The 18,355-nt window shown below is 43.0% G+C and overlaps 1 protein-coding gene across 1 annotated transcript in view; it reads right to left on the bottom strand.

Moving 5' to 3' along the window:
* Positions 1–8,293: 8,293 nt before the first annotated feature.
* RTF2 (replication termination factor 2) overlaps positions 8,294–18,355 on the bottom strand; it is a 56,765-nt gene continuing 46,703 nt past the window's right edge. The window contains exons 6-9 of the mRNA XM_063146419.1: positions 15,251–15,364; positions 11,999–12,053; positions 10,622–10,714; positions 8,294–9,337 (exon numbers count right to left, since the gene is read on the bottom strand). Of these exons, the coding sequence (XP_063002489.1) occupies positions 9,147–9,337; positions 10,622–10,714; positions 11,999–12,053; positions 15,251–15,364 (453 nt within the window). The 3' untranslated portion in view covers positions 8,294–9,146. The remainder of the gene's footprint in view (positions 9,338–10,621; positions 10,715–11,998; positions 12,054–15,250; positions 15,365–18,355) is intronic.

The following is an 18,355-nucleotide window of genomic DNA, read 5'->3' as shown; positions in this document are numbered from 1 at the left end:
ATCGTTATCTCATCATTAGAACAAGAAAAAAAAATATGGGAACAACATTCAAATTCCTATTTTGAAAGGTGACATCTTTAACTCTGGATTTGAATACTTCAGCTATGTGGAGAGCTCTTGTTTTGGCAGGCTTCAAAGTTGAAAACGTGTAAGCTGCCTGTCAAGCGTTGAATATCTATTACCGTTGCCTTTTATCCTTCAGGACTTTATATATATATATATATATATATATATATATATATATATATATATATACATACACATACACACACTCACACACACACACACACTGTACATGAAATATCAAATATGATCCGTGCTGGATTTAGAGGCAATTACCTCAGGCTCTGGGCTCAGGAAATGCCAAAGAAAAAGAAAAAGGCCAAGGGATAGAAAAAAGATATATATTTTTTTAATGCAATAAAGGAATTGTGACGCGTTTCAGATCCTTAGGTCCTTCCTCAGGGTATTTTGTTAGGATGTAAGGGATGCTGTCTGCTTCATAACCCCCCGTCTCCTATGCTATGGGCTCATGAGGCACACGTCATAGGCTGTCTACTCAATCTATCCTACACTGCAGCTGAAACAAACAGTGCAAAGACTTCATCTTCGTTTGCAAAGCTGGCAATACTGAGCTGTGTGGCCAGCATTGCACTGACATACATACATACATACATACATACATACATACATATATATATACTATTGTTTCCCTACCAGGGCAGAGCAGGTTGGGGAATTGGCACAATGGCTGGTATTGGGGAAGAGGGAGGGAGCAATGCCTATGTTGCTGCCTATTGGCAACTATACCAGGTTTAAGGTTCTGGTACTTGTGCACAAAGCCCTAAATGACTTGTGACCAGGATACCTGAGGGAGCACCTTCTCCCTTACCAACCTACCTGGTCATTAGAGGGCTCCCGGTGGTTTCACATGGATCTATGGCCGGATTGGAGCCCACCTGGAGAAGACCCTTCAGTGTGGTGGCCCACTTTCTTTGGAATTCTGGAAACTGTTAGATATACGAATATTGTAAATAAAGAAATTAATATGTACACAAGTTGCTGGGGAACATGGGCTGCTGCCACTGCTGTTAAGCTTGTGTCCTGCTTGGAGGTTTCCCTTGGCCAGCTGGTTGGCCACTGTGTGAACAGAATGCTGGACTAGTTGGATCCTTGGTCTGATTCAGCAGGGCTCAGGGAGGGGGAATGGGGGAGTGTGTGCATATTCTCCTGCCTCAAGTAGTGGGAGAGCTTGCCCCTGGACTGTTTCCCTAAGACAAACACACACCGTAGAGAAAACTTAAGAGATGTTGTCAAAAACACAACTATCCTGTGAAGTAGATGGTCACTGTGTGCCTTATAGGATGAGAAGATTATTGTCCCAGTGATAGATAGATAGATAGATAGATAGATAGATAGATAGATAGATAGATAGATAGATAGATAGATAGATAGACAGATAGATCAGGATAATAGAGGGAATTGAAGAAGCATGGAAGAATGGAAGTAGAAAATGTCACATACTCGCTTATATATAGAAAATGTGGCAGAATGCTTCCTTGGAGCACAGCAAAACCTCACAATGTTTTGATCTGGGTGGGTGGGGGGAATCCAAAAGAGGAAAAAGAGCTTCTTTTAGGTTAATAGCTTGAGAGAGAAATTTTATGCAAATTACATAAAACCCATGTGTGAAAAATAGGACTAATTATGCATACAAAATGGCAACGCTGCTGCGGCCATTACAGTCAGCACTCACAAATCAGAAAGATGACCCAAAGTGTGTAAACACAATTGTGTGAATTTCTAACCAACTCTTTCCAACTGCAATTTTGGGACACTTTTCAAAACAAAAGTTAACAAGCCTAATTTATCTCTTGGTCTCTGGGCGCACGAGGCGGTGGCAATACAACACTGTGTAGAAAATATATTTAAGAATCCCCACTCAAAACAAGTCTACATGCTTGTATATAAATCATCCCTAAAAATAGGTTGCTCCTTCATTTAAATTAGGGATTTGCAACAGATGGAAAACTGGGAGGTCCAATGAGCTGTTAAACTTGTTCAACACTTGCTAATAGCTTATGGTTAGGAGAGAGAAGTGGGTCCCCCATGCAAGGGTTAGGCGAGATCTACACCAAGCAGGATATGACATTTTGAAAACGATTTGAAAACTATATACGGAATGTGTCCTGGGCCCCAACAGTTGTCACTACTGTTATACAGCTTCCTTCTGGTATCCCAATAAATGATCACATGAACTGTTGCATCCAGGCAAATTGCCCCTAGAATCATACCACACCTATGATTCATACCTTAGGCCCAAGTTGGCCAATTAGTGGCCAATAGCCAAATCCAGCCCCCAAAACAACTTTATCTGCTTCCTGAGTTGAATGAAGGTGCAAGTAGAAAGTTTGTTCATAGTTTCATTCATAAAGGAGAAGTTATTTGTTTTCAAATAGGTGGAAGAGATAGCCCACATATATATGTCACATGTGTCTTTGGGGTTTTTATTTTATTTTGAAGTATAACAAACTCTATGCTATATTCCATTAACTTGGATTGTGCCTCTTGCAGTGTCGATTGGGCCAAATAGAAGTAGAGAATAATCAAGAATCAGTCCGAAATCTCACACATCATTTCCATAACAGCATCAGAAGTCCTCCCAAAAACAATCACAAGGTGGCGTCAGGGTCGTATGTTGAATTTTCTCTGTACATGCAATAATGTTCTGCCCGAAGTCATAGAATGTGTTGGCTTGTCCTTTTGCTAAACAGATCACTTGATGAGTTGGTTTTTCCATCGGTACAATAGACCCGTAGTTTCTTATACCACATAAGAAAAGCCCTGCTGGATCAGACCAAGGGTCCATCTAGTCTAGAACTCTGTTCACACAGTGGCCAACCAGCCGTCGGCCAGGGACCAACAAGGCAGGGCATGATGCAACAGCACCCTCACACAAAAGTTCCTCAGCAACTGGTGCACACAGGCTTACTGCCTCAAATACTGGAGATAGCACACAACCATCAGGGCAAGTAGCCATTGATAGCCTTCGACTCCAGGAATTTATCCAACCCCCTTTTAAAGCCATCCAAATTGGTGGCCATCACTACATCTTGTGGTAGTGAGTTCCATAATTTAACTATGCACTGTGTAGCTTCCTTTTATTTGTCCTGGATTTCCCACCAATCAGCTAAGTGAACAGCTACTAATATAAACATGTTAAGTTCCCTGAAAACAAAAATCTTATTTGTACTTCCCTTGCTACCCCACAATTGGGTACTAATCCAGGATCAAGAATAACTGTCTGCCCGGTTATAGGAAAATGATCCCTAAATACTAATTGTTAAAAGATTTCTAGTGGGGGACAAAAGTAGCAAATTTCTAGTGGGGGACAAAAGTAGCAAATACACCATCTGTGTATTTGTCTATGAAGTGTTTTTCCAGGTTACCCCAAAAATCATCCCGACATTGACCTGTTAGAATAATTGAAGTTGATGGATGGCAGGGGCCGAATGGAGCAGCACGCAGGCTCTGCATCCATTCAAAAATGCAGCTGCAAAGTTTTGGACTGTGGTCTTGGGTGAAATTGATATGATGCTTGGACAGCAATCAAAGGGAACCCCAGAGTTGGTACTTTTAGGAGTGTTTCTGGGCAACATTAGAAATTGCTCCTTCAAAACCGTTGGGTAGATTTTTGTTGGTGGCAGCTAGACTGGTCATTGCACAGTTTTGGAAAGTCCTAAGAGTAGTTTCATTGGATGCTTAGTGAACTTTATTATTATTATTATTATTATTATTATTATTATTATTTATTTATATAGCACCATCAATGTACATGGTGCTGTACAGAGTAAAACAGTAAATAGCAAGACTCTGCCGCATAGGCTTACAATCTAATAAAATCATAGTAAGACAATAAGGAGGGGAAGAGAATGCAAACAGGCACAGGGTAGGGTAAGCAGGCACAGGGTAGGGTAAAACTAACAGTATAAAGTCTGCACAACATCAAGTTTTAAAAGCTTTAGGAAAAAGAAAAGTTTTTAGTTGAGCTTTAAAAGCTGCGATTGAAGTTGTAGTTCTCAAATGTTCTGGAAGAGCGTTCCAGGCGTAAGGGGCAGCAGAAGAAAATGGACGGAGCCGAGCAAGGGAAGTAGAGGCCCTTGGGCAGGCGAGAAACATGGCATCAGAGGAGCGAAGAGCACGAGCGGGGCAATAGTGTGAGATGAGAGAGGAGAGATAGGAAGGAGCTAGACCGTGAAAAGCTTTGAAGGTTAATAGGAGAAGTTTATATTGGATTCTGAAGTGAATTGGAAGCCAATGAAGAGATTTCAGAAGTGGAGTAACATGGTCAGAGCGGCGAGCCAAGAAGATGATCTTTGCGGCAGAGTGGTGAACAGAAACCAACGGACTGATGTGAGAAGAAGGAAGGCCAGAGAGAAGAAGGTTGCAGTAGTCCAACCGTGAAATAACCAGTGCATGAACAAGCGTCTTGGCGGAAGAGACAGACAAAAATGACCGAATCCTGGCAATATTATACAGGAAAAATCGACAAGATTTAGCTACTGCCTCAATATGAGGAATAAAGGAGAGCGAGGAGTCAAATATAAAGCCAAGGCTACGAGCTTCCTTGACCGGAGTAAGCGTAACATCATTGACAGTAAGAGAGAATGAGAGATGAGGAGAAGGTTTAGGAGGAAAAACTAGCAATTCAGTCTTTGCCATATTGAGTTTCAAACGACGATGAAGCAGCCAAGCTGAGATATCTGAAAGACATGCCGAGATACGATCGTGAACATCAGGAGAAAGTTTCGGAGATGACAGATATAGTTGTGTATTATCGGCGTACAGATGATATTGGAGCCCATGAGATTGAATAAGCTTGCCCAAGGGCAGCATGTATAAGGAAAACAACAACGGGCCAAGCACCGAGCCTTGCGGAACCCCTACTGAAAGGGGAAAGGAGGAAGACGAGCTGCCATTAGCCAACACACTGAAAGAGCGACCCGCTAGATAGGAGGCAAACCAGTTATAGACAGAGCCACAAAATCCAAGGTCATGAAGGGAATCTAAGAGAAGATCATGATCAACCGTGTCAAAGGCTGCAGTTAGATCAAGGAGAATAAGAACGGAATAATGGCCTTTAGACTTGGCAGTAAGGAGATCATTGGTGATCTTAGTAAGGGCTGTTTCGGTGGAATGCAGAGGACAGAATCCAGATTGAAGTGGATCCAAAGCAGAGTTACTAGAAAGAAAGTCAAGACAGCGAGAGTAGACCGCCCGCTCCAGGATCTTTGAAACAAACGGCAACAAAGAGACAGGTCGGTAGTTAGACAGAGATAGCCTATCAAGAGTAGGTTTCTTGAGAATGGGAGAGACTGTAGCATGTTTAAAAGCAGAAGGAAATGAACCAGAGGACAGAGAAAGATTAATAATATGAAGCAAGGAAGGGAGGATAGCAGGAATAAGATTAATAAAGACACGAGAAGGAATCGGATCACGAGAACAAGTGGAAGGCTGCCTTAACAGAAAAATTAACAAATAAGTTACAACTGGCAAAAGGAAGTAGGGCCAGATCTACACCAAGCAGGATAAAACACTTCGAAAGCGGTTTGGAAATGATATATGGAATGGGTCCTGGGCCCCAAAAAGTTGTCAATAGCGTTATAAACCATTACAAAGCAGTAGTGTAGATCCTGCCAATGAAACACGGTAACATTTTCTGTGGATTGGTATCAATTTATTATGTATGTTGGTAACATTCAACTTCATAACACTCTGTCTGTAGCATAGCGGTCTTTCTGGTTCATGTATTCTGTATTTTTCTGCCTTGATTTTTTACAATTATTGATATGCCTGGACTATTGCATGTAGGGGGTGGGTGAAAGAAAATCCCTAAGCGAACAAACGAAAAAAAGCACAAGGGCAGCTGCCCCCCCCTTTGCCAAACTTTCTGGGAAGACTGAGGGAGTCAGGGGAAATAAATGGTGGCAGCAGCATGGAGGTGGCAGCTGCAGGTGAAAAGGTGGGACAGTGGTGTTGGCAGAACCATGCCTCAGGGGCCCCTGAAGTCTGCTACCAGCCCTGCCCAACATCTTTCATCATTGGCTATGCCCGATAGGGCTGTTGAGAGTTGCCGACCAAAACCCCAGGAGGGCCACAAGTTGCCCACCGCTGCTCTAGAGAAACTACAACCGTACCAGCTGCTTCCCAGTGGTGTAAGAAAGAAACTGTCTTGACAGAAGAGGGCAGTTATCCAAAGTGAAGTTTCAGTCTCCGTTATCACAAACAGCAATGCTGGATGGCTGGATCCAGAGCGGCTGTGGCAAAATGACAGCCATGGTAGATGGGATCATATGAACCTGACCATTTAAGGTCGAATTCCCTGCTCTGGAGTGCCTTCACCTTCACAGGTTCTGTGAGTAGAGTCCAAAAACACGGCCTTCTTTGTAATGGCATCATGACCACAGAGTGCTCTTCCTGTGGGCATTCACATTGCTCTTGATTGGCTTTGAGGGGTCATGTGAAGTTATTCTCCTGTCTTTTTAGTGGACAATATTTTAATACAACTTGTGTTGGTTTGTTGTTGCTGACTGACGGTTTGTCGGTCTCCTTTTAGTGCCGCTGTAGCTGTCTTGTTTTGCTTTTTTATGTATGGTTTTTAATACAATTGTTCTTTTTTCTTCTTAACTGCCTTGAAAGTTTGTTTTTACTGAAATCTTTTAAAAATAAATAAATCTTCAGCATGACTTTACATCAGGAGGTGGTAGCCGAGGGTGGATCGGGACCTACTGAATTGCAGTACATTGATGGTGCTATATAAATAAATAATAATAATAATGGCTGAGGGTTTCTGACTCTGGATTTTTTTTAACAACAGCAGCAAAAAGGGTCTGCCCCTTCTAAATTAGGCTCCTGAGATGGAAGTGTGTGTGTGTGAGAGGGGGGGGGTCATCTACACCTCAGGGTGTAGAGGGAGGGGGAGTGTCGTGTACTTACCTGCTTCTGCGATCCTCCCCCCCCCGCTTCTAGCTGGCCGTGTGACATCCCGGAAGGGAGGAGGGACATAGCGGCCACGTTTTTTTTAATGAAGAGGAGCCTATTGCGCAATTGTGCTCCAGCGCCTGTAATTTTTTCTTTTAAAAAAACCCCAACCCTTTGAACTGTTCCCCACCCCACCCCTGATGGGCATAGACTGCCCCTGCACAGCTCCCTGCCCGTTTTAAGAGCCCCGCTACTTGCGGGGAGGAAGGGAGAAGCTGGGAGCAGGTGCCACACCACCCATGGTCCTCGGTATGGTCTTGGGACTGTGGGCAAAGTCAGGATAATCAAGGTCTTGGTTATCCCGGGAAAACAGAGGGTTTGTCCCTGCTTGCCCCCGGGATCCCCTTTTGGATGCCCAGGGATGATCTAGGGATAAAAGGAAGGTGTAGACATGCCCAGAGAAAGGACTGTGTGCTCAGTTCTCACACTGAAAACAAATTCCTGGACTGAACATGCACTCAGTGGCACTCTTGTTCCTCAATTCTAGGAATATATTCTCCCCACGCTCCATCCCAGCCACTATTTTACATATGGCTTAAATTGGTGGACCTTGTGGGTCCAGTACAGAGAAAAGTAGATCCCACATGCCTGATGTCTGCGTGCTTGCCCCTGCTTTATACTATCTACATTTTTTTACTCTGTGTCCCCCATCCCCAACATACCCAAATACCTAGGTGAGTTAAAAAGTTGGCTTTATCTTCCAATTCCAAAGAAGATTTTTTTTCAATTCAGATTGTCCTCCCATAATCAAACATGAAGTATAGCACATTTGTTTTGCTATCACCAGACAACTCTTTAAGATGTGCAGCAAACAACCTAAAGTACCTTTTCACTGGTGGAAAGCCTGCCACTCATGAAGGGGTGTGTGTGTTTCTGACCTAGTAGAAGAGCAGTGCATGAGAAAGGTGACTCTCAGATCCAGAGGAGTTCTTCCATTTGCAAAAGCACCTATGCAAGACTTTGTACAACTTCTCGTCAAGATCTTTTTATGGCCTGCTCATTTATATGCTTCAGCTTGTATCTCCTTACTCACAATGCTTTTCAAACAGCAACATAACACTGCAGTGCTGATACATTGTGGTGTAGCACCGCAAGAAGTCCTTCCGCTAGTGCTTGCATAAGAGTCCACAAAAGAACACCAATACATTTTCTTCTTCCACTCACAGTTCTTTCGATCCAAGCCAAAGTAATCTCCGGAATCTTTAAAAAGGTGAACGCGTACTGGGCTTCATAGCTGTTAATTGCGAAATGGTTTATGAGAGGCAATATGTGCTTTTATTTGTTAAGTACAAGACGTCAGAAAATTACAGAAGACTTTGTTACTTTGACAAATTGCAAGAATGGAAACTAAAACTAAATATTTAGCAACATCACATCTGAGAACTTGGTAAGAGCTACACTGCTACAGGTGAGCAAGCCAGAATAGAGGCTGCAAAGCAGTTGTGTGGTTCATCACTCCAGTCCCCTTGATCATTAGATGACAGCATGTGCTGTGGAACTAGAGACGCCCCTGAAGTAGTCTCATACTTGGGAAAGGGTGGTGGTGGAATGTCCTCCACAGGCTGAAACCTTCTCAATTTGCATCTTGACTCATCTATACAAAGCTGTCACAAAACTAGAAGAAACTGGGTAGGGTGGGGAAAATGCTGGCAACTGATTCTCAGTTCCCATCCTGAAATTCCCCACTAAAGCAGGGCTGTGCGACAGAATGGCTGCGAGGTATCAGATAGACCCCATTCAACCTGGATGCTGCAGCCAGGTCACCTACTTCTACACTTCTAGGATAATAAGCATCCCAATTATTCACACTGAGCAGGACCAAGGAAATAATCAAGAGTTCATCACTTGTGAAAAGGGTAACAGGCAGAGACGCTAATGATTAGTACTTGCTCAAAACTCTTTCCTTTTTAAAAAAAAAAATCCCCCAAAGCCATTCTCAACTATCTGCTTTTATTATCTACTGTACAGAACTATATTGGCTGGTGTCTTAAATCATTTGCAAACTGCATAATACCAGATAACAAAGACCTCCCTTGTAAGTGGGAAAAGCAGACGGGTGGAAAAGAGCAGGGCCTGCTAGAAAATTAAAAAAAAACTTCTCTGTTTCAGAAATAGTACGCTGTATGCGTAATCCAGTTGGACGATTCTTCCTTGGAGCGTTTGGCGGAGCTGTGAGAAGTAAAAATAGACTTGTATGCTTCTGATTTCTCCTTGCCACTTGCAATGGGCCGCTTGGGGGCCTCAGATGCATTTTTGCTGCCTTTTCCGGATGAAGACGGCACACTTTCACTGACGCCTATAGGATAAAGCAAACAGGGACCAGGAGTTAATGCCATACATAGGGGTGTGCACGGACCCCGATCCACCCCGTGAGCCGATCCGAAAATTTCGGATCGGCCCGCTCCGCTCCGCCCATAGTCCGCTCCTCTTCGCCGTGGAGCAACGGCTCCGAATCGGAGCTCCGCAGTGGAGGGGAGTGGTGCCAGGTAAGGCCCCCCTCCCTCCTCTCCCTTAACTGCAGAGACCAAGGGGGAGGGGGGCCTTACCTGCGTCCTTCCGCGGTCCCTCGGCTTCTTCAATTGAGCCTGTGGCTCAACCAGGAAGTCTGGGCCGCAAGTGCGGCCTAGACTTCCTGGTTGAGCCGCGGGCTCAATTGAAGAAGCCGAGGGAACGCGGACGGACGCAGGTAAGGGAGAGGAGGGGGGGTTACCGGGCCCTGCCGCTGTCGCCGCATGGGAGACAGCGACAGCAGCAGGGCCCGGTAAACCCCACTTACCTTTCTGGCGGAGCTCCGGATCGAGGCGAAGGATCTGCCTTCACCTCGATCCTCTTCGCCACGCTCCGCCGGCCCCCCAATCCTCTTCGCCTCCGCCTTAAGGGTAGGCGAAGCCCCCCGCTCCGCTCCTGCTTCTCCATTTCAAAGAGAAGCGGAGCACATCCCTAATACATACTAAAGGACAGCCACCTTACATTTTAAGCTGATTCAAACCTAAGTCAAGATTAATTTTCTTAAGCTTCGATTTTTGGGTCAAAATTTGCATGTCCAGCACTGGAGAATGTTTCATCCAAGAGCTCTGAAAACCATGCAAAACCAGAAACAGTTTCTTATTTATTTTGTATTCTTCTTGTTGTCCAAGCCAATGATACTAAGCACTCCTCACAGAAAGTTGTCCAGAAAGTCCCCAAAGCCTGGTTCTTTTTTTAAGGAGCTGTGCAGTCCTGGCCAGGTCACACTTCAGGGAAGCTCTCAAGCCTTGGGAACAAGGAGGCCCTAAAGCACCCAAGCTAGGGTCGAGCTCAGCGGAAACTTCCCAAAGATGTTACAGACCTTCAAACCCTGTTTTCAAATCTTACTTAAGATGGACCCCAGGTTAACACTTAACATGTAATGCTTAGCCATGGTTAAAAACATTGGGGGAAGCCATGGCCCATTTGGAATTCACATCCTTTAATTAAGGGATGGGTGCAGGCCGAAATAGAGCTCTGGATGAACATTCGGCTGCAAGTGGTTAGCAAAAGGTGATGTGCAAGAGTGTTGCACGTAATGCTTCTGCAACTAAGCTGGAAATTTTACACCCACCTGTGCCCTTGCAGAAGGCGATGCTTCTCTTTTCTCCAGATTTAATACTTGTGGCATCCTTTTCAGTACTGACTTGAGATGAACTAGGTGAATCTTTTAAAAAAAAAGGGAGGGAATGTGTGTGGCAGAAAATGTAAAAGGTGCAATTTGCATCCTATTAAAATAAGTAGCAACGCTCCTTTTCAACAGGACTGGACTACAACTGAAAAAACATAATAAAGGCATTCAAGAATTAGGGCTAAACTAAAACATCAACATATACGTGGCTGCCATCAAAAAGGAGAATAGCATATTTTAGTGCTGTTCTGAAAATTCCTTCCACATTTTCTCTCTCTCCAATAGTTCTTTCCATTTGATAGGAAATAAAATGCTTTCAAAAAGGAATTCAAAGGAGAAGAAAAACCTTTAGGAAAAAGACGAAGCTGGGCTACAACCCCGACCTATGGTGAGCCCTACCTGTGAAAAAGTATTGGAGACTTTCTCCACCCCCAGAGAAATGTGTTGAATTTCACCCCCAACTTCTCTGCCCACAAAACAGGGTAGAGAATTTTGAGCACAGCTCTAGGGCACTGAGTTCCCTCAGCTCTGTCCATTTTGTCTTGTGTATATGACATGACATGATATGGTCTCCCCACCCCAGAGATGGAGGAACTTCATGACAATGAGGCACAACTTAAGTTCTACTGAATATTAAAAAAAAGTCGGGAGAGGGAGATATATGACTGGTTGCAGCAACTGCTGAATATTTAGAATATTTAGTTTGGTTCTAGCACAACTGATTCCCACATGGTCCTGCAAAGTCCCTCTCAGTTGCGTTTCCCCTCCACTACCACCTTTGTGTGATCCACCTACGAACCGATATTGTCCCTTGTAGTGGATTACATTGGGAAAGCAAGGAAATGAGAATGCCTCACTCAGAGTGGACAGGGGTTTAGCTGTGCTGCATACGATTTCTTTGTATCTTATGGTTTCATTTGCCTTTGATGAAATCTCTTGCAATGTGTCAGGAACATAAATATACTGGGAATTAAACACTGCAGTTGCCTGGGATTTTTTTTTTTTTTTTAGTTTGACTTTATAAATCAGCCTTCTCCAACCTCGTGCCTATCAAGTTGTTTTGGACTTCAACTCCCATCAGCCTCAGTCCCCATGACCAATGGTGAGGAATGGTGGGAGTTGTAGTACAGTGTAATGTAATGCAAAAGGGGAAAGGCATGTAAAAATAAATAAATAATAAATAAATATTATTTATAAAAAATATTTATAAAAAATAAATAAATAAATAAATAAAATCTGGATTAAGTGCGTCACAACAGAACCACTACACAATGATCGCACTAAAAATAATCTGGAAGACTCAGGGGATAACGACCTTACCTTCAACAGCTTCAGATTTCACAATGGTTTCTGCCGCCTTGGATTTCTTGGATTTCTGAAACAAGGGAGACAAACCTGAGATTATTTCAGGAGTTCAAAGAACGACACAACCAAAGATGCATTCGAGAACTACATAAACCCAGAGTTTACCTTAAGATGCTTTATACAATAGACTCTGCTTTATACAGCTACTCTGTGCTTTTCATATAATACAATCCACTCAGCTAAAGTGGGGGCCAACTTACACTTTTCTCTATCCACCTTGTCCTCCTGCATGCAGGATTGAATCCACGCTTGGTAATACCTAGAGCAGACCCACTGAAATCAATGGGATTTAAGTCAGTGATAATCCAGCCCACAGAGTTAATGAGCTACAGGGGAAGAAAACCACGACTAGCAACAACCTGCTTCATCATCTGTCCTCACTGTCAAGATGTTCTGAAGATGCTTCTTTTGTGGTCGCTCCCTCCCTTTGCAGCGCTTCTCTACAATTTCTGGACTCTTCTAAATGTGAATGAAAAAACCTTCTTATTTGGGATCTGGTAAAAGGTCTGAGAAAATCTAAGCAGGTGTAGATTTAATAAGCTAAGCAGGTGTAGTTTATATTGTATTTTATATTATGGTTTTATACTGTTGTTTTATACTTTGAATGTTTTTAATTTTTGTGAACCGCCCAGAGAGCCCCGGCTATTGGGCGGTATAGAAATGTAATAAATAAATAAATAAATAGTTTTAATAAGTCACTTGGATAGGAAAGTAATGGAAGCCCTAAACAGTGTAACTAACTAACAAACTAACAAAAAACACCCTCATTTAGGAGGGTAAAATTGTCTTATCGGGTGCCTGTTGAGGTGATTTATTGGATCTCCAAGTTCTGCTTTAATGCTTTTAAAGTTATTTAGCTAGTTTTATATTGTTGATGTTCACCAGGCTTTGGCTAGTCTGATTTGATATACATTTTAGAACAAATATAAAATAAGAATTCCGTCTTCCAACATTCACTAACTGGATTAATTGAAGTTAGACGATGAGCATCTGATGAAGCACATTGTTGCCAATAAAAAACTTGCCACAACAAGATCTGGTTAGGATGCTTTCACACAGTTGTGTGTGTGTGTGTGTGTATGTGTGTGTGTGCGTGCAAGTAATTTAATTGTCTGACCAATATGCAATGGGTAAGACGCTCCATCTACATCTTCCATTCACTCCCTCTGTATGAGTCAGGTTAATTAATGATGCTGATGATGATAATGACAACAGTGAGGATGACAACAAAAATAAAGAGTGCCCCTCTCCGAGACTAGGTCTAAGAATTCTACAAAATTTTGGAGAAAACAGCTAAATAAAGGCAAAAACACACTGTAATAGAACAAAAGCAAATATCGAAAGTTACTTGAGAGAAAGGGACCACATAGCAGCAAACGTTTTTCCATATCTCATCCACTAGGTGGCAATAAAGGGCTCCTCCCTTTAGAAAATTGTAACTAGGCCAACCTTCCCCAACCCGGTGCAACATCATCATTCCCAGCCTAGCATGGGCAATCTGGAGGGCACCAGGTTGGAGAAGGCTGGACTAGACAGTGCAGGAAAGGCTGCTCTCCTTCCACTCCTTTCCCATCTACCACTTCTCCTCTTCTCATCAGGCATATCATGGGGACGTTGAATGGCATTCTTTATTTAGTAAAAATGGGACTGCTAGACACTTCGGAACTTGTCCGTTTCAAGACTGATCAGGGCTTCTTCTGTGGTTACATATCTCTACTTGCATTGAAAAACACCACATGCAGGGAAACAGCAGAAAACGGTCAGAGGCATGTCTTCGGTGGAGGGGTGGGGGTAGATGAAAATACAAGACCCATCTCTCATCCATCTCCTCCAGAATTCACGACTCATCTTCATATCTTTTCTGACATTGCAACCCAGATTTCCTGGCCTCCTTTCCCTCATGCAGGAAAACGTAGCATTGAAAGTGCTTCACCAGGAAAAAGGACGCATGTGAGAAAAGACCATAAGTCACAGTGCCAGAGGCTTAGGCAAAGCTACTGTGGATAAAAGTCAAGACACCCCTCTATTACCAGGGGTGGGCAATTTGTGTCCTTCCAGATGTTTTTGCCTACAAACTCCCTCTCACCACCTCTCACAATTGACTATGTTGGCTAAGGCTGATGGGAGCTGTAAGCCAAAATATCTGGAGGGCCATAAGTTGCCCAACCCTGTTCTACACCAAAACACGTTAAGATACATTAAGCCTGCTCAAGTTCTGACTCACCATGCTGGACACACACCACTAACCATGTGCTTTGCCATTCTCCTTTCTACGGATGCACCCATGGTTTCTCGGTGCTGGTAACTAAGCATTCACCCCTTCCTCCATGGCATTTTAAGAATCAGGAGTTACTTACAGCAAAACCCATGTGGTCAGAAGAAGATTCAACTTGGAAAGCAGAGCTAATACATTCCCAAGACAGAGGATGGGATCAAGCCTCCAGAATGAAAACTGGTGTGTGCAGAAACACATGCTTGATTTAGCTACATTTGCAACAGGAAGCCAGATTCAAAACTGAAAGAGGCCGTGGCAATGTTCATAACGCTTGCTAGACTGTTCATATTTGCAGTGGGCAGGAAGAAGGAAGCCTTTTCATGTGAAAAGAAGAGCTGTACTAAATTCGTGCTAAATTGGCAACTACCCCACTCATGAACATCCTTCATAAATAATGTTGATTACAGAAACACTATTATAACTCCCTTATGGCTCCCAGCCCTGAACAAAGTGCTTACCTTAAACTCAATTATAATGATTAATGAGGAATTAAGTCCAAAGACGACAAAGCATACTTGGAAAATATACTGGCTGGGATCCAATGGGCTATGGAAATATACGGCTAGGATCCAATGAGCTGCCCTTTGGACTTGTGTTTCTTGAATAGGAGACTCACCACCATCACCACCATATAACAAACTGCTGCTGAAATTGAGGAGACTTTCTAAAACTGTTTGTAATATGCCATGGAGTTCTGTCATTCGAGAGTCAAGAATCCCACTGGGCACGTCCATGCCCTGGGGCACACGCAGAACAGCTCTTGGATTCTAGTCTCTGCTCTGACAGCTGAAACATTCCTATCAGTTATGATTCTCACTGTTCCAGGATCAAGAATTTTTGGGCCATAATAGCAATCTACCATTTCTTGCTCAGCTGCTATTCTACCATCGCATGTGGAAATACCGTAGACAATGCAGACACCAAGACCTTACCTTGCCCAATTTACTCTTTAGCCTTCTCTCTTCCATTCTTGTCTTCAGCATTTCTACATCTGCTTTAGTACCATTAAGTGCAATCACGTCGTTGTCTTGAAAAGGGATCCCACACTTTAATGAGAAGAAAGCAAAAGCAAATGAGACATCATCTTATTATGACCGCATACAATAAATATTATACAATGCCCACATATAGAAAAGGGAGAGTACAAGTTACATCTTCCAAATTATGAGTGTTTGCTTGAGCACAAAACAAAATTAAACAAATGTGTGTCCCTTGTTTTATTTCTCTAACTCAGATATCTACTTGTTCTGCGTAAGTCATGTGTTGAGCCACTAATTCATTGAGAGAACTACTTATTTTTTCATTTGCGATCAATTAAGATATTTGCAGAAATAAACAGAGTTGGATCCAGATTACATTAGTCTTATTTAGACCCTGCTAAAATCAGTGTGAAAAGTTAACTTAAAACCCGTTGATTTCAAAGGAACCTAATTGTGACTAATTTAGTTTGGTTCCAACCCATAGGCTGCAATTTAAATTGAAGTTAATAGCACTTAAGTCCCATTGAAAGTACTTGGAAATAAGCTGGACACAACTAACTTTTCCCTACTGATTGCAATGGGAGTTAAATGTGATTTATATCTGGATTGGGGCCATATGCTCTAATTAAGCCAATAAGCACTTCATTTTTAACCTAGTGATTTTATATAGTCTAAACTGGGATCAATTCCATCACATTTCTATCCTAACCTTCCTGCAAGGAGCACAGGGTGTTCACAAGGCAGATATACCATTATATCCACAATAATCCTGTGAGGTAGACTAGGCTGAGAAAATGTGACGTGTCCAATTCAGAAGTTCATGAGTCGAATCAACATTTGAACCCAGATCTTCCCAGTCCTGATTCTATCCACTATCCTTCATGGGTTCTCAACTGGTATTCTACATCATTAGGAAGGGTGGGGAAAGTGTAGTCCTCCAGTTTAGACTACAAATCCCACCATCCCTAAATATTGGCCATGCTTGCTGGGGCTGATGGGAGCTGGAGTCCTAGCAGCCACAGGTTCTAAAAGGTCTGGCTTTGAATTATCTAGATGTAGACAATAAACCACAAAAGGGGAAGAAAAATATCACAAAAATAATCTTGCTTAAATTTTGTCCTAAACCTCCAAAGAGCTGAATTAAACAATGGATACTTAAGCTGTTTCTGTTTTAAGGAACAACCACAGTACTGTCTTATGGGATGCAAAATACAATTTGCTTAGCCATCAGGCATGCAAAATTGCAAACAAAAGTAAGCATATTAAAACAGGACTGATGAAACAATATACAGTACAAGTCGACTGACCATCATATTGGTTAATCCAGAATAAAATAGCGCAGAAGTCAGTTGTCCATCCAGTATTCTCACCTAGGACTTCTTCATGGCATTTTGTAGCCATGATCCTAGGTAATACAGTTGTCTGCTAACAGCTACCCTGATCTGTATTGTGGTTATTTATTGATCTTCTGCAAAACAATCCCCTAAGCAAAAAGCAAAGAAAGCTTTTTTTGTCCTTCCAGCAGCAGCATTCTCCACCCCACCCAACCCAACAGAAGCTCTACAGCAAGTTGTTACAAACAGCAGTTCTCAACCCTTATACCGCGGAAACGTGCCCTCAAATTCTTCCAAATATTTGCTTAGAAACCACATCCTACTCCCATTTGATCAAGAAAACAGCGCTACCTTTAACTTAATAGTATAATGCACACTGATTTACAACATACAAGGATATGATACAGAACAGGGAAACAGCAAACCTTAGACACTGCAAGAAACATCGCTTTCAGAGTCCACCCTCGCCCCTGCTCTTCTGAGCTCTCATGGCTGTTTAAGTTAGACCTGAAAGTGTCCAAGCAATGCTTCAGTAAATCTCAGGTCCTGCTGGAAGGCTTCGTAGGATTTCTGGTAACTGCGGATAAGGCTTCATAGAATCATAGAATAGTAGAGTTGGAAGGGGCCTATAAGGCCATCAAGTCCAACCCCCTGCTCAATGCAGGAATCCACCTTAAAGCATCCCTGGCAGAAGGCTGTAAAGCAGCCTCGTGAATGCCTCCATTGTGGGACAGCCCACCACCTCCCATGGGAATTGGTTCTATTGTTGTACTGCTCTAACAGTCAGGATTTTTTTTCCTGATGCCCAGCTGGAATCTGGCTTCCTGTAACTTGAGCCCATTATTTCGGGTCCTGCACTCTGAGATGATCAAGAAGAGATCCTGGCCCTCCTCTGTGTGACAAACATTCAAGTACTTGAAGAGTGCTATCATTTCTCTCCTTAGTCTTCTCTTCTCAAGGCTAAACATGCCCAGTTCTTTCAGTCTCTCCTCATAGGGCTTTGTTTCCAGACCCCTGATCATCCTCCTTGCCCTCCTCTGAAACCCCTCCAGCTTTGTCTGCATCTTTCTTGAAGCGTGGTGCCCAGAACTGGACATAGTACTCAAGATGAGGCCTAACCAGTGTCGAATAGAAGGGAACCAATACCTCGTGTAATCTGGAAGCTATACTATTAATGGAGCAGAAAGTGAATTCTGCAAAAAGACATATGCTCATTTCCTTACTTTGTATAATTTATATGAGTTGCAGGCAAATAATTGGGTTGCTTTCATCGGAATTGCATCTGGACGGACGGTGTGCATAAGGCAGCCTTCTCCAACCTGGCACCCTCCGGATGTTTTGGACTACAATTTCCATCTGCCCCAGTCAGCACAGCCAATTGTCAGAAATGCTGGGAAATATACTCCAAAACATCTGGAAGGCACCAACTTGGTGAAGACTGGTGTAGGAGGAAAGGCTCCTAACCCAAGCTGGCCTGGGTTAGGTTTGATGGAAACAGGGAAAAACTAGAAGCTGCCTTATACCAGAGCCCATCTAGCTAAGTATTGCATATTATAAAGCCGGGGGGGGGGGGGGAGTAGATCTCCAGATGTTTTGGACTTCACTGCCAAGTATTCCTCACCACTGGCCATGCTGGCAGGGGCCATTTTTCTCTGACTGCTGCTTCCGCTGAATCATTCATGGGATTTCAATTTGCTGCAACTGTTTTCTTTATCCTTTATCA

The sequence above is a fragment of the Elgaria multicarinata genome, chromosome 1 (assembly GCF_023053635.1).
Source record: "Elgaria multicarinata webbii isolate HBS135686 ecotype San Diego chromosome 1, rElgMul1.1.pri, whole genome shotgun sequence".
NCBI classification, from domain to species: domain Eukaryota; kingdom Metazoa; phylum Chordata; class Lepidosauria; order Squamata; family Anguidae; genus Elgaria; species Elgaria multicarinata.
This window is presented reverse-complemented; position numbering and strand designations above follow the sequence as displayed.